Below are 15,432 nucleotides of genomic sequence, written 5' to 3'. Positions count from 1 at the left end.
TGGAGTTTTGTTCCTCTTGCTTGCTTTTGATTGGACACCATTGGACATGTATAAATCATTATGACTCATGAGGTCAAGTATCATCATAATTTTTTTGATTGGATTGATTGATGGATGGATTGGTTGAAATTGTTTGGTACGAGCCGAGTTTGATTTTGATATTAAATTCCAAATAAATCACTTTTATAATGCATCATTATATACTAACAGTGATTATGATGCATCATTAAAATATAGGAATTAGAATGAGTCACCATCAATTATGATGTGCATTATAAGTCATTATAAAATGCTTTATAACGTGTTCTGGTTGTCTTAAAGCATTATGTGCTTTTTAACTATAATTATACAGTGATTTAAACAGATTATTAGCATGTTTATGTAGAAATTGTTGACACAATAATTGCTGAAATTGACAGAATAACTTCCACTCAAGAATAAGTTTCCACATTTTATTCATCAAACAATTCAAACTCCAAGATGCATTTGAGGAGGATTGTTTTCCAAAAACTCACACATGTAGTTCTTTCCTCTCTATTTAGTGAGTGATCTTGAGGTCAGTCTGCTCGTGGAGATAGATATCACTTAATATGTGGAGGAGCGGAGGGGATTTGCTTCATTGCCGTGATAAGTGGGTTCCTGCTTCCTACTCCTGACATCCTGTCATGTCGTGGGTAACATCCTGAGGCATGGGGGCTATTTTGCTCATAGCCAGGAGCATGGCGCTCTCATAGTGGTAGAAGTGGGAGCCCTTGTACACGGTGAGTCCTTCATCGTCGCATGTACCGGCGTCGATGTCGGAGAAGGGCAAGGGAACCTCCCGGGTCATCACCCTGGGTGTGGCGTTGAGGTCGACATCCCGCATCATATTTCCTGTCGGAAGAAATATGCGTTTAAAAATGTTCATTCAAAATGAATTCACCTGAAAAGTCGTAATCTTACCTTGGATGAGGTGAACTGTGTCGTTGTGGTCGGGACAGACGAAAGCAGCGTCCACGTGTCCGGTAATGCCGAGCTCCTCCTTCAGGGATTTGGGGTAACCCTCGATCAGGATGTAGTAAACGCCTACTTTGTAGATGTAAACCTGTTCGTCCTGCAGAACAAAAAGGTATTTTAGTATCAACAGAGACAGATAGTCATTTTGAATTCATGTTTAACTGTTACTTGAAGGTCTACCTTAATCATGTAGATCGTGTTTTTGTAGGAAAAGGCAGCGTCCAGTCCGTGGTCCAGCTCCGCCCACGTCCTGGTGATTGGGAAGGGGTGACGGCCCTCTTTAGGGGTGTCCAGACGCATGTAGATGGGGCCTGGGCAACAAGGAAACGAATAACTACCGCATTTCCCAAAATGTTGAACGTCCTTTCAGGGACTTTTTTTTTACTTTACCTTCAAACAAATAACTCTTCCCGGCATCATCAGTGGTGATGGCATCGATCTTGACATCAGTGCAGTTTAGGAATTCATGGTCAGCTCCATGACCTGCAGTGGGAAAACCAGAAGACAACACGTTTACCCCCAAATGGATCCGTGGGACACCGAATCGTTTGCACCAAACTGCCTGAAGGACTCACCGCGGCCGGGGCACTTCATGAAGTAGTTGCGGGCGTCCTTGGGGTAGTTGCCGTTGACCTCACCGGTTACCGGGTGGAACCTGGTGAAGTTGTGTCCATGGAAACAGTAGTAGTGCTCCAGCCAGCGCAAGACGGCGGTGCAGACGGGAAGGTGGGGGTACGTCTTGGTCTTCACTGTCTTTGTTACAATGTCGAAAACATACACATCATGTCCTGTGGGGGGGAAGTATGAGATTGAGTCACACCTTATCTACACCGTGGGGCATCTTAATGATAGTCAGTGAGTATTTTTCACATACCCTTGAAGAACAGGGCCGAGTCAGAAGTGCACTCTCCTTTGGGACACTCCACAGCAGCATCCAGATGATCGGGGATCCCTGGGAAGTCCTCGCTGATGTTTTTAGGATAGCCCTCCTCCAGAGTGTGGTTGTAAAAGCTGAACACATGGTCGTCCTGGAGATGACATCAGAAAGCGTGTCAGTACAGATATCGCCTTATTTTTTTCACAGGTGAACGTGTGTGTGTGTGGGGCCCGTACCAAGAAGAAGTAGATGTGATCGTGATCGTGGTCGCCTACGTTCTCTTCATTGTGCATGCGGAAGGCAGCATCAATATGGCCAATGTGATGGATGTCATCGAGCTCCGCGAAGGACTCGTTGGAGAGATGAGCTGGACCAACGTATCCTGTCCACAAGTAGCTCCCTGGAGGGGAAAACAAGATTTTAATTTAACTGCAATAAATATGTATAATGTTTGGAACCTCATCAGTATATGCCACTAGGTGAGAGAAAATGAAGACAGGAGAGCATAGTGAGGATGCTGTTGCAGTATCAAACACCTGAACATCACCTGTGCACAGACGATGCTAATTAAGCGAGCAAAGATGGAGAGGTTCTAGTAGAGGCAGGTTGAGCTGAGCCATATGAAATGTTCTCGGGTTCCTGTAAAACTAAATTAATTTAAATTACATGTCAATCTATGTGTTAATGCTAGAGGAAGGCAGACGGCACGCTTATCTGTCATGTAAATGAGGGCGTGTGGCTGGAAACGACTCAGACGTTGGATTAGCCGTTAGCGTGCTATCAGGCGTAGCCGTTAGCATGCTATGAGTAGTAGCCGTTAGCATGCTATGAGTAGTAGCCGTTAGCATGCTATGAAGAGTAGCCGTTAGCATGCTATGAGTAGTAGCCGTTAGCATGCCGTGAGGACTAGCCATTGGCATGCTATGAGGGACAGCCGTTAGCATGCTATGCGGACTAGCCGTTAGCAGCGTCGATATGACCTCGAACACAACTTTTCTTCAAACAAGAGCAAAGGTCAGACATGGTTTTTGATTACGGTTGTAAAAAGTAACGTTTATTTTTTCCCTTCCTCGGTTTTAGTGAGCTTTATTTGTCGAGAGATAAGACTTGGACCCTTGGAATCTGCGGCAGCTTTCATGACATATCGTTTGCGCGGTCAGCATTAAGTAGCGTAAAACCGTTAGCACAACCGCGCTGTGTTCCTTTGCGTGCTTGGCGTTGGAATAGTGTTTCGTTTGGGTAAACATGCGTATCGCGAGCTTTAAGCAGAGCTGTTTCTCGTTGCGTGGGTGTGCAGCACGAGTATGTTGCTAGATGTTTAACACATACATATCTGTTTTTAGCTGCGATGTTAGCAACTTTCCCCAGTACTGGTGTTATGTCAAAGTTTGTTTCCATGTTAAATGATGGCGCCCCTCTGTGGTTAGTGTGGACGGGAAACATTATTCGACACAACACCTGGTACTAAAGCATAATGGATAAGGAAAATAACCCCAAAGGGAAATTAAAGTCCATCTTTTTTTTTCTTTTCTTTTTTTTTTTTTTACATGTTATACACACCTTTGAAGAAGAAAATGTTTCCTTTCTCGTCAGGAGTGATGGCATCAAACTCAGTACCTTCACCTTCACACCGGTCTGGGAAATCAAGATCTAAATATGGAAATAATATGAGAAATGTGAGTGCTACTGAAATAATGCCAAATACAATATATATATATCATGAGACAGAAGCAGCTTGTGTTGGTGAGATCACCTATGTAAAACACCAGTAAAAAAGCTGGAATATGATTTGATGTCTTTATTAAAAACTCACCGTGATTAACGGGATCTTCTGTGGGCCTGTGGATGATAAAATAGATCCTTATTTGTGTTTTGCAGTTCAGCGGAGTACCAGATTACATTTCATCACCAGAAATCCTTGAGTCAGGACGACATGGGATCAATCGGTGACCCCATCAAGGTAATGTGGCGACATTGCACTCTTGTATTTGTCTAAGTGGTGACCTTTGTGAACGAGCAAATATAGATATAAACTGAATGAACATTGCGGCTGCACTGGTTGAACTGTCCAGAGAAGATGCAGAAAAGTAGGAACTACCCAAATCGGTTACATTGGATGGATGGCCAGAATATTTTTATGTGATCCAATGCAACAAAAGTAGCATAAAGCCTCAAAAGCAGGAACCATTTACATGCTTATTCTACTGGTTTCCATTATATTATCTGGGTGCAAACCAGACACATTTTGAATTTTTTGTGAAGAGTATAATAATAAGAGAATAAAATATCTGCACACACAGTCAAGGCTTGAAAAACCTTGAGGATCTTGAGATCGTAATTAGGACACCCAGACCTGAACTGAGCACTGAGCGTTAATATTATTTCAACATAGAAAGAGTTTATTAATACTCACACAGGGTCACCGTTGGTGAGGGCAAGTGCCAAGCACAAGAAGAGAGTTTTTGTGAGCAGCTCCATGCTAAGTGTCCTGATGAAGTCCTCGGATGAGTCTCAGTCTGGATCAGAGAGCTGTAACTGTGAAGGCGCTGAACCTGTGCTTTTATACTAATATCTGAGTGTGGGTGGACAAGTTGGGTAACTGTGTGTGTGTGTGTGTGTGTGTGTGTGTTTGCATATGGGGGTGTATTTAAGTTGTTGCAAAATGAGACTTTGAGCATTGTGATCTTTGCTTTCTTTCTCCATATATGTATATATATATTTATATATACCTGTTGCCTTCCACGTGCATTTCAAATGAAATTATTGATCTCTTTGGTTAACATTTGACCTCCAACTTAGTTTGATGAATTCATGTTGTTCAAATCAGGATGAGTAAGTTCATTTGTTCCCCCCTTTTTTTTTTTTGGTGATGGACTTTGCTGAAAATACAGAAACGACTGGCAAACACGGTCAACAGAGAAATACCTAGAAGCCTTTGAGGTTAGGCAGGGTCGGGCTATGCCCCAATTATCGGCAGAATCATGCAAAATTGGATTTCAATCAAAGTTTAATTATTTTTAGTCAGAGAAATTGACAGAGCAAAAGTCATTTAGTCCCTTAATACACTCATAGATTACACAGAGTTCTTTTAGTTACTGATTAATTAAATGTTTTGCAATATGGGCAAAAATCACAACATTTCATTGAATACCATTTTGGCAGACAGCATTATGGACTACCTTGCTTTCATGGAAATAAATGAAATGAGATTAATTTTTTAGAAACACGAGTGATTTTAAAAACATGCATTAGTACTTTTACCCACTACTTGTATCTTTGTAATGATATATTTAATATTACTAGTCTGCTGCAATTTCCTTATATCTACTTATTATCAGGATGGGAAATCATCACTTATTGTAACCAATTGAAATCTCATCAAACATGGTCTTATCAAAGTAAAGCAACTAGGAGGTAGAAACTGTAAATTATAGTCAAAAAACTCACATTATACACATATTTATGTACAACAGGGCTGCCAAACAGCAGAGCTGCAGATCAGGATTATTTACTATTTGTAAATATCCCCTAAAATATTCCCATTTTCTCTCTATACACCATCTTAAAGGTCAGCCCACCTTAAATGCTGCTGAGCCAGAGTTGTTGCTAACTTCAGGGCTAACTCCCTTCACTTATTATCAACACAGGAACTTAGCTTGTGACTAGGCATTTATTCAAAGACAAATAAGTGGGGCACACTGCAACAGTCACGCTGTAACGTTACCAATCTCTCTCTCTCTCTCTCTCTCTCTCTCTCTCTCTCTCTCTCTCTCTTTAACCCTATCACATCAATGAGTCTTGACTCCTGCGGTTCACTTGTAGCAGTAGATCTTGATGCAATGATTCATGCTGTCTGACACGACCATGTGGCCATCGGGAAGCAGCGCCAGGCCCCTTGGGCTACTCAGGCTGTCGTTCACAACAGGCCAGCCAACACCCTTGGACGGGTACAGCAGAACACGGTGGTGCTGCTTGCCCCAGTCTGCCACCAGCACGTTCCCTTCACTGTCAATACAGAGACCCCAAGGGCAGGTCAGAACAGGCCCCAAGCCAGAGCACACCCCCAGGATTCGGATAGTGTTCCAGCCAGGCTCCAGGACCCGGATGCACGGGACACGTCCAGTCTCGTTTCCTCGTTCGGATACGGCCATGAGGCCAGTAGTGAGACAGGCTGCCACCAGGTAGGGTCTGTGGTACCCGGTCACCACCGTGCGCTCCAATCTGGCCCCGGTTTTAGGGTCGAGTTTGAGAGACGTTAGGGTGCCACGCTTGATATCAGCGACCAAGAACTCGTCCTGACGGGTAACAGTCACCCCTCTGGGAGCATCGAGCTCTTCGTTGGTGGAACCAGTCAACGTGCCTCCAAACGTTTGCAGGAGGCGTCCATGACGGCTGAAGACCAACACGGCTCGTTCAGCAGCACACGTCAGGGCAATGAGGCCCTTTGAGTTCACCGCCACGTCAAAGTAGTTGCAGATGCGGGAGGACCTTTCCGATCCAGAAGGAGACACCTGCTGTACAACATTCTTCTGGAGATCAGTCACCTGAATGCGGGCATTCCCACAATCCACCACAAATAGTTGCCCTTTGACAGTTGCATGGACTCCACTTGGTAGGTTGAAATCAGAGCGACCTGATCCTTGTTTTCCAAGCTGTTTGACCAGATAAGCTGAGTCAAATGCAGCTGAACCGCCCTCTTCCTCCAGTTCCCCCAAAGCCGTCACTACCCTCTCTTTCTTGTCTTTGTCGTACTGCTGTGATTCCTTGCCTTGGTGTAATTTGTCTCCTTCAATGGCTGACATCGACATAGATCTGGTCACACTGTTTAAACTGAAACCCTGTTTAACGCAAGTCTGGGATCGTGACTGTTGTTCATCAGAGCTAATGGTGTTCTTGTCCGATTCTGTGCCATGACCGTGGCGTTGTTCAGGAGTTGAAGGTTCAGAGGCAAGACGCATTCTGCAAACCTTCCTGATTCCTCTACGCTCAGCTTTGTCACCATTAATCAAAGGGCGATGTTTACCCGAGAGGTCAGTGGTGGACATTGAGCGGCATTGCTCTCGCTTGAGGGATCCATTGACTGGAGTATTGACAGTATAGGTGTAACAGGAATCCTCACTGTCCACTGGTGACGGTGGGCTTCCACTGTCCATTGAAAATTCATTTAAGGTCATTTTCTTTGGTAGGGTGTGTTGAGAAAGTGGATGAGGGCCCGTTGAAAGATCTACAAGACTGTGCCTGGAGAGTGAACCTTTGCGCTTAGTCTTTTGAGATATTGCAACATAACTGCTTTTTGCGTCCGTTTCTTCAGGAGGGCAGGATGGTTCTTCATGTGACACCAAGACCAGGGCCTTTTGCTTCTTTTTACCCCTCAGTGTGGAGCGCCTCTTTGTGCCATTTTTCCTGCAATCAGATTCGTCACCTTCAGATTCTCCTTGACTGGAGACAGGTGGGATAGCAAGGAAAAGGTCTTGCCCCAGTGTGTCTGAACACACAGACTCCACTTCCTCGTCTTGGGATGACTCGGATACACCACGATGTCTTGGTATGGGGGACTTCAGGGTGGGTGATTTGAGATCATCGTCATTCTCGGTAGAGCTTGACAGTCGTAGTTTGCGGACAACTCGCATGTTCCCACTGTTTGCCTTATTGCTTAGCTCTGGACTGCACCTTTGCCCAGCTCTGTTTGGTGGCGGATCCTTTCGAATTTCAAGAGGGGTGATGTTAGAAAATGCTGCATCCCCTGAGTGTAAGGCACACTTTTGACCTTGGACACCACAGACACCAATTGGGTACGTCATACCTTGCTCTCGAATATCAATTTCCCCTAGGTTGAAGGTCTTGGACCCAGGGCTTGTTAAGAAAGTGACCCTTTTCATTGTAAGAGATATCTCCCAAGGTTGGGTGACCTCTGCCACTCCTCTTTGGAGCTGGTTTTTGTTGGATCCACCAGCGGTACTTCCCCATCTCTGTATCTGCTCCTGCAGTTGTCCAATTTTTCGAAGTTGCTGGTCAACAAGTGACTGCACAACTCGCACCGCTGCAGCGTTCTCCCTTTTCACCTGACTCAGGTGCTGCTGGGCTTCTCTGTGGTCCTGCTCAACTTTCTCCAGAAGGCGGCGCTCCTCTCTCTGAGCTTCAATCGCAGCGTTGTCCAACTCGCGGTTCACCTCCTCCACCTCGGCCTGCTGTCGCTCCCTGAGGCTCTGCAGTTCCCGTTCCCCTTGCTCCAGGTTGGAAAGGGCCTGAGTCACCCAGGGGGGTGGTGAAGTAAGACAGATGGGTGTGAAGATGGACTCCCGTGGGGTGAAGGATAGGGGAGGTGGGGAGGTTGCATTGCTCTGTTTTGGAGTGCTGTGCGTCAGCAGGGCTGAGAACCCAAGTAGAGCTCTTCTTTCTGAATGAGACCGCGTCAGCATGGTTGATGGTAAATTGACTTTTCACGACTTTTTGAGTGTCTGTTGAGACAAAGAGAAAATGCACACAACAAATTAGCAAAACCCGTACAAGAAATAATATATACTTGTTTTGTAAATCTACCTGCTGCCTCAGGTGTATCGTGTTAACCCTTTGAGAACTTGCGTACTTGTTGCTGTTTTTAAAGCTGGGACGCAGGTTGCCTTTCGTTGCAACTGTATCTATCCCTCACGATATTCAGTTTCTCACGAGACACTGAAGTGCTCTCGGGTAACCACTGCCCTGTTTCCCTGAGGTCAGCGTTGTATTCAGACCTCAACACCCTTGGCAGCCACTCAGCACGACAACAATACATGTCCTAAATTGGATGCTAATCAACGGTGGGTTGTCTATTGAGCAAACACTTGCCTTGATTAATAGAGGCACCTAAATTTGATAATTGAATCAGTATTTATTGCTATTTCTGGCATGTTTTGGTCATGTTATGGTCATGTCCGTCATCATGAAACCTCAACAGTCTGGTATAGTTGCTTCCGAATGCAGCACAGACCCCCATTGTCACTTGGTGCAAACAGCGGTGCTTATCTGCTGAAGGTATTGAAATTGAACTCTTGTCTCTCACCAACAGCAAAAGGTATGTGGAGACACTGCCAGGAGAGGGGTCAGTCCTTTCTTTTTTTCTTTTTTTTACTTTGTCTTTATGACCACGCAACAAAGGATCATATTCTGAGTCGGCGATTGTGGGTACCAGTGTATGTGGATGTGTGTGAACAGCGTAGACCTAGTTATAGAGCCTTTCAACCCCCTGGAGCAAAACAACAAGGCTGCAAGGATAAAGGGGGCAAGGTGTCAATTTACCTCTGCATGTTCACAATAAAGTCCCCCTGGAAACATGTGACCTCCCAGTGTCAATGGATAAAATCTGTTTCCCATGTTTTAAAAACGACGTTTAAGATGTTATCTGCTGGCAACATTGGTCGTACGCTGCTCGGAATGGTTGAAATTGTATTTGAAAAAAGAACTTAGAAACTCTGAAAGCTAGCCTTAATGCGCACAAGTTAAATAAAAAAGGCATCAATCTGTTTGTTGGAATGAGGGAAAATGTAGGGAAGTGTCGGTAACAAATCCCTGTCACTCTCCTGGAGTGAGGCCACCAGGTCTTCTCACGTTACCCCACTTTAATGTTGAATGAGAGGCACTAGTTGCTAAGTTACCGGACAGCCTTTCCACAAGTTGCGGCGACTATAGAATAAATAATACCATTCATAATTGAGAGGATTATGCAGGATGTTCAGGAGCATTCCAGCGCATCCAAACGAAACAATGGAGCCATTCACCCCGAGTCGTGCAGCATAAAACTTAAAAATTTAAATTAAACCTACTTTAGTGCGTTAAAACAAAGACATCTATACACAGCAGCAAAGTTTTTCATTTTGAAATTCCATTCTGAGCACAAACGTGTGATGTTTTATTCTGATTTTAAGCCAAAAGTAAGAAAAAATCGCTACCTGAACTCCAGGTGTGCGTCTTCCTCCCACGGCTGTCTCTGCTTTGTCTTCCAGCCTCCAGTTGTTCCTCTATCCACCTACCTCCGTCACTCCCACATCTCCCCCTTTTTCCCTCCCCCTTTCTTTTCATTGCATTCTGCACAAGATCATTTGGCATTTTGGGTATTAATCGACTTGCAGGCATCGATGGAATACGCGTGACTTGTTTGGATTTGAACATACCATATGTTTCATGTGTAATTGATAAAAACACAGAAGGGTTACCTTTGGGTATGAAATGTGCAATAGAAATAAATTTGCTCAGCCTTTGCCTAAACAAACTTGTGCAGATTTTGTTATCGTAGTCCAAAGATTAAAAAACGGGTTTTGGGAGTGATTGCAGTTTTACTATTTTGGCATTTTGACTTGAGAGAAAGCAAACCACAGAAGGGTTACATAAGGGTATAATGGGGGGATCATTTTAAATATTCAGTCTGTTGAAATAGAAAATGAGGCACCAAATAAATTGATCCTTTTGATTGATACAGACATTATCCTTAAAGTTGAGCTGAAATGACATTGCAAGACTTTCTATCTTCTGTATGTTGACGTATTTTGTCGTTGCAAAGATTAACTCATGTTTCAGATTGATCGATGTCATGAATGGTTGAAATTGCTTGCAACTATAGTTGATGTCAGCATGCGTCATATTCTATTTTCCAGGGGAAAAACAATTTTATTTTGATATTAAAATACAAATAAATGGATTTTCTTTGTAATTCTTACGGCATATATTGTTAATAAGGTGCACAATATGACCGAGGATGTGATCTGAAATTTTTAATTTTAGCTCCACTTAAATATTGGACATATTGATATTTATATTACCTACTCATAATTATTTTTTAAAAGGGACATTTCAAGTTGCAAATTAACCTCATTAATGCTGCCTGTTGTGAAAAATGTGTGTCATAATTATACACCATCAAATTTACAATGAATGAACTTGCATTTATTGATTACACCTGTGGTTCAACCAATGAATCACATTGCCATTTCACTATTTGACCACTAGATGTCAGCAAGTGCAAAGGTTCAAAAAGTGAGCGACCGGTCCAGTTAATGCATTGTGTTCTCTCAAATGAAATGTGCTTTAAATAAGCAAATACTAAAAAAAAAATTACTAAAAATATAATTTAGTAAATAAGTGATCAGTCTACTTAGTTAACAATCTGTGTAACTTATTAACTCTGCAGTAAGCCGTCATGGAGGTCAGGCACATAGTGAAGACCATCCTATTTATTTATTCCACTCAAAATCTGTGATTTATCTTCTGTTATAGGTTTAGCCTTAATTCAAACACATCATACTGTGCACCTATTTAACATTATATGCTCAATTTCTTCGTATTTAGATATTTCTTTTCTCTGGGAAAACAAATTATGACGCATGCTTGCATCAGCAACCAATTCCAGCCAATCATATCATGCCATTTATCCATCAATCAACCTGCAACCATGACTCTGAGAGATAGAGGGGGTATTATGTCTTTTCAACATCGTGTCCCGGCTGCATATCCTGTTTCCCTCAAACATCCGTCGCCATGCAGATGATAGATACTCTTGAAACGCGGTTACAAGTCGACTTGAGTTGATTTAGAGTGATGAGTTAAAGATTTCCATGACCAGCATACTTCTTAGATGGCCTCAACTTGTTGTTTGTAACTCACATGAACACACATAAAGGCCACTGATCAAGTGGGTGTCTACTGTATTAAGCCTTTAAGCCGGGTGACAGATTTTGTCTCCTTATAGGATCCAACATCTTCTCGCCAATTATCCTCACACACACACACACACACACACACACACACACACACAGGGAGCGTTGCCCCCTGGACACAGATGGGTCCTGAGCCATCACTGTTGCAGGATGTCACACGAGGTCCTACAGGCTGCCTGGCTGGTGTTGTGACTGATTATTTCTATCTCCCGCTCTGTCAGGAGAGACGGAACATTATATCGGCCTAAGGTGGCGCTCCGTTATTGATACCACTGTTAAAACTCTCCGATCCAGCTGCTCGCCGCGCCTGCAACATCACCGCAATTAAATCCACGCGGCTTCCAGTCTGTGGCAGAGAGTAATGGTCCTAATAGTTACTGTAACAAAACAATAATGTGATTCAGCATGGCAGCATAACAACCACACACACACATATATATATATATACATGTCAGTATGACAGGGAAGTTAATGGGTTATTATTACCACCCAAACAAATGCCAGTATCACAGGTTCTAAGTGGACTTGTTGCAAATAAACAATTAAAAAAAGAAGTCTGCAAGCGTCCACAGATGGACCTCGAAAAGGCGGTCAAAAAGTCATATTGCACTCTTCTCTCCCACTTTGCATACAGCAGGCAATATTAGGTGATGAATATGGTAATGGTCCTCATTCTAGTGGGACTATCGCCTTTCAGAGGGGAAGATCTGGTTCTGCTGTTAGATTCGATTAATTCCTCTTCATGCCACTCCTCATTTTTGCGTGCCACCCCCCCCTCCTCTCCTCCCCCGTCCTCTAACACTTTCAGGCCTATGATATTAGACGAACAATCGCAGAAACAAAACGAGCTGGAACAACCAAGATGGGAACAGATGGCACGTAATTGCCTGGTGGAGGAAGCCAGGGAGTCAATTTTTACCCGTCCTGGGGGAGTTGCAGTTGCAAGGAGGAGGGGGGGGAGTGCAGGTGCATTTGTTTTGATCAGATATGGCCTAAAGGAAGATCTGAGGAATATTCATCACGCACACATTAGGGAGAGGAATCTAACAAAAGTGTTGTGGTTGAGACCTGGAATGCAATGGTGAGCTTTCATCAGGGCAAGGACGAGGATTTGTGGCTGAGCAGCAGCAGATGCATCGCAAATGAATATCACGCCGAAGTGTTGCAAAAACTGTAAAACTTTCAGATGGAAGCAGTCTGTCCCAACATTTGCCAACCTAATTTTAGGCGATAAAGTGATACTTTGGATGATGTGATAATAATTTTGGAAGAACTGATATAATAATGAACTGGTTGGTGTCTACAGATTCCTCCAAGAAATAATAATAAGTACAGTTTTTGTTATATTTCTAAAATGTCTTATTTATTATCGTTTTAAATTATTATAAATTTAAAGATTTGCAGACATTCTTAGAGAATATCCAATGAAGAAACAAATATTAAACAGTCATATTATTACTAACTGCCTTCATCAATTAATGCCATCACTTCTTTAAATAACTAATAATAATAAACTGCTATAATGATGCAGATTAGCATAACCCATTGGATTTAGTAAACAAACATTTAATTTCCACAATTCAATATATTAAATTTCACATTCTGTATTAGTTATAGATTCAACAATAACATGCATGTACAGAAATATATTGAAAAAACATTAATTACCAGGCGAAAATAACATTACATTACATATAATTATGATATCCTGGATATTACACTTTTTTTTAATTAGGTACAGCAGTGTTTTGAGCCTTAAAGTGCCTTAAACTTGCATTATTTCCTTTGGCCATCAGGGGGCGACTCCTGGATGCAACTGAAGACCATTTGTATTGAAGTCTATGAGAAAATGACCCTAAGTTATGGTCTATATTTCTGGTCTGTAGAGCTACATTTTCTGTTTCACAACAAAAGTAAGAAGCTCATTTGGGTGTAAAACAGTTAAAATCAGTCTCCTGTTCATTGTATGTGGATCAGCTCCAGGCTTTATACTAGTACAAGTTTGAGACTCACTCCTATTGATTGACCTTTCCGAGGTTGTGGAAATAACATATTCTTCATTTCGATGATGTAACCCTTGAGGAGTGAGAATTGCACACAGGACACATTTTTGTCCCCCTCTAGTCGAAAAAGTCGTAAAATCCTACACCAGTGAAGATCACAAATCTGTACAAAAAGTGGAATAAAAAAGTGGGATTTAGCACCTGACTATTTCCTGGCTGGGAGCCAGGACTTCCTGGTGTCTTGTTGTCACCATAACATGTTAATTATGCCTCGTTAGCGCTGCATGGTTCGGCTCAACTCAACTCACGTTTGGTTCTGGTACCTTTTTCTCTATTTTGTTCCCCCCTGCAGATTCTCGGCTGGTCACCATAGCAACACTGTGCGAAAGGGACGCAGCCCTAGTGGTCTACGACATCGTTTGAAGGCCGAACCGAGCGGTCTCCGAAATGACACGGAGGATTTCCTGTTTGCGCCACCAGCTGTTCCCGCTTCCACTCTTTGCCACTCTCGTCGCCTAGCAACCAGTTGACAAGAAAGAGCATCGAAAAGGTAAGAGGTTATTTTATTACAATGGAGCCAGAGATATTTGATTGTTTTTATTTCATATTACGATGGAGGATATGCTTCATGGTGTATTTCAGGCTGTCGCACTGTAGTATTGATTAAAAGCTAATCGGCACCGGCGCAAAATGAATGAATGGGACACGTTTGGCCGTGAAGAACCATCAGTCGGGTCCTTTTGAATCAGGAAAAAGAAGGCCGTATTTCTGGGCTGCTTTTGAAGGAGTCTTTGATTTAGGGCCGTCCCACCTTTCATCAGCACCAAACAGAAGATAGTCTACGTACTGTGTAGTTTGCCGGGTTGTCATTTTTTTAACCTGTTGAGTGAATTTCATGGGGACCCTGTTGACAGCAGCTTGGCTATTTCAAAATGGCAGGTTTGTGCAGGATGGGTCATGCCTGTTTGACCAATCAGGGGTCTGTAGGGATTTAACTCCACCTTTGAGGCTCAGTCTGCTTGGAATCAGTTGAATGTATTAGATCCTTGCCGTATCACGCAGTGGAAATGCAATATTAGCTAGTTTCCAGTTTTATGCTAAGCTAAGCGAATTGCCTTCTGGCTGTAGCATCACATTTAATTGGCAAACTTCTCATTCAACTCAAGAAAATGAAAGAATTTTTTTTCCTGAGTAAATTATATTCCCGTTGATGACCACACATTTGTCATATTTTAGGTTCATTTTGATTTATTTCAGGGTATGTGTTAAAGCAGATTCAAGTTGTGCGTAAATGTTAGGTTTTAATGTCGCCGTCATAACTATAAAGCTTGACAACCCTATTTGTCTGCACCCACTTCATCAGTCAAATACTGTACTGAGATGAATTCCTTTTTTTCTCGGCCCTCTAAGCTCCGACCACATCTGCTCAATTACCAGCATGGAAAGTGCATTACCATTTGGCTTTGTTGTTGGAGATGCTTGATTTTCTTAGCAAAAAAGCGGATGAATTTCTAATGTTGTGATCCCCGTCTGTTGTGAATCTCTTCAGCGGACCGAGGCCCGGGGATCAGAATGAGCATTTTGATGAGCTATAGGCCGTCTCCTCTTTTTACAATCCCAAACTTGCGCTGCCTGCCCAATATCAAACTAATAAATTACAGCCCCCGTCTCCCACATAACTCACTGATAAATAAAAAAAAGGGTCTGCCATAGTGTGCAGCTGTGACCCAGGGTTACCTAGCAACAGGTCATGCCCAGACGTGATGCACAAGGTAGAGATACACCTCTAAGGAGTGGGAGAGGAGGGAGGGATGGGGATGGGGATGGAAGAGCGGGGTAAGGGAGGGAGGGAATGGGTCTCATCCTCACT

General features: G+C 43.0%; 3 protein-coding genes across 3 annotated transcripts in view; 1 reads left to right on the top strand and 2 right to left on the bottom strand.

The window, feature by feature from the left end:
* Positions 1-444: 444 nt before the first annotated feature.
* On the bottom strand, positions 445-4,418 carry hpxb (hemopexin b). Its single transcript, XM_084003863.1, has 10 exons — positions 4,287-4,418; positions 3,687-3,712; positions 3,434-3,523; positions 2,110-2,273; positions 1,871-2,024; positions 1,572-1,784; positions 1,387-1,479; positions 1,177-1,307; positions 943-1,093; positions 445-873 (listed from the first exon to the last, which is right to left on the bottom strand). The coding sequence occupies exons 1-10, from the start codon at positions 4,349-4,351 to the stop codon at positions 647-649; spliced, it is 1,314 nt and encodes a 437-aa protein (XP_083859989.1). The 5' UTR covers positions 4,352-4,418; the 3' UTR covers positions 445-646.
* The window catches only part of LOC311009586 (vang-like protein 1), a 67,935-nt gene continuing 56,257 nt past the window's right edge, over positions 3,755-15,432 (top strand). Inside the window, exons 1-2 of the mRNA XM_084003861.1 lie at positions 3,755-3,833; positions 13,915-14,112. The gene's annotated coding sequence lies outside the window, so the exon portion shown is untranslated. The remainder of the gene's footprint in view (positions 3,834-13,914; positions 14,113-15,432) is intronic.
* Positions 5,620-9,833, bottom strand: LOC311009819 (uncharacterized protein). The gene is made up of 2 exons (XM_084004230.1): positions 9,799-9,833; positions 5,620-8,331 (listed from the first exon to the last, which is right to left on the bottom strand). The coding sequence occupies exon 2, from the start codon at positions 8,290-8,292 to the stop codon at positions 5,686-5,688; it is 2,607 nt and encodes an 868-aa protein (XP_083860356.1). The 5' UTR covers positions 8,293-8,331; positions 9,799-9,833; the 3' UTR covers positions 5,620-5,685.

Source organism: Eutrigla gurnardus, assembly GCF_963514095.1.
Source record: "Eutrigla gurnardus genome assembly, chromosome: 24".
NCBI lineage: Eukaryota > Metazoa > Chordata > Actinopteri > Perciformes > Triglidae > Eutrigla > Eutrigla gurnardus.
Note: the sequence above shows the minus strand (reverse complement) of the source record. Positions and strands in the feature narration are given on the sequence as shown.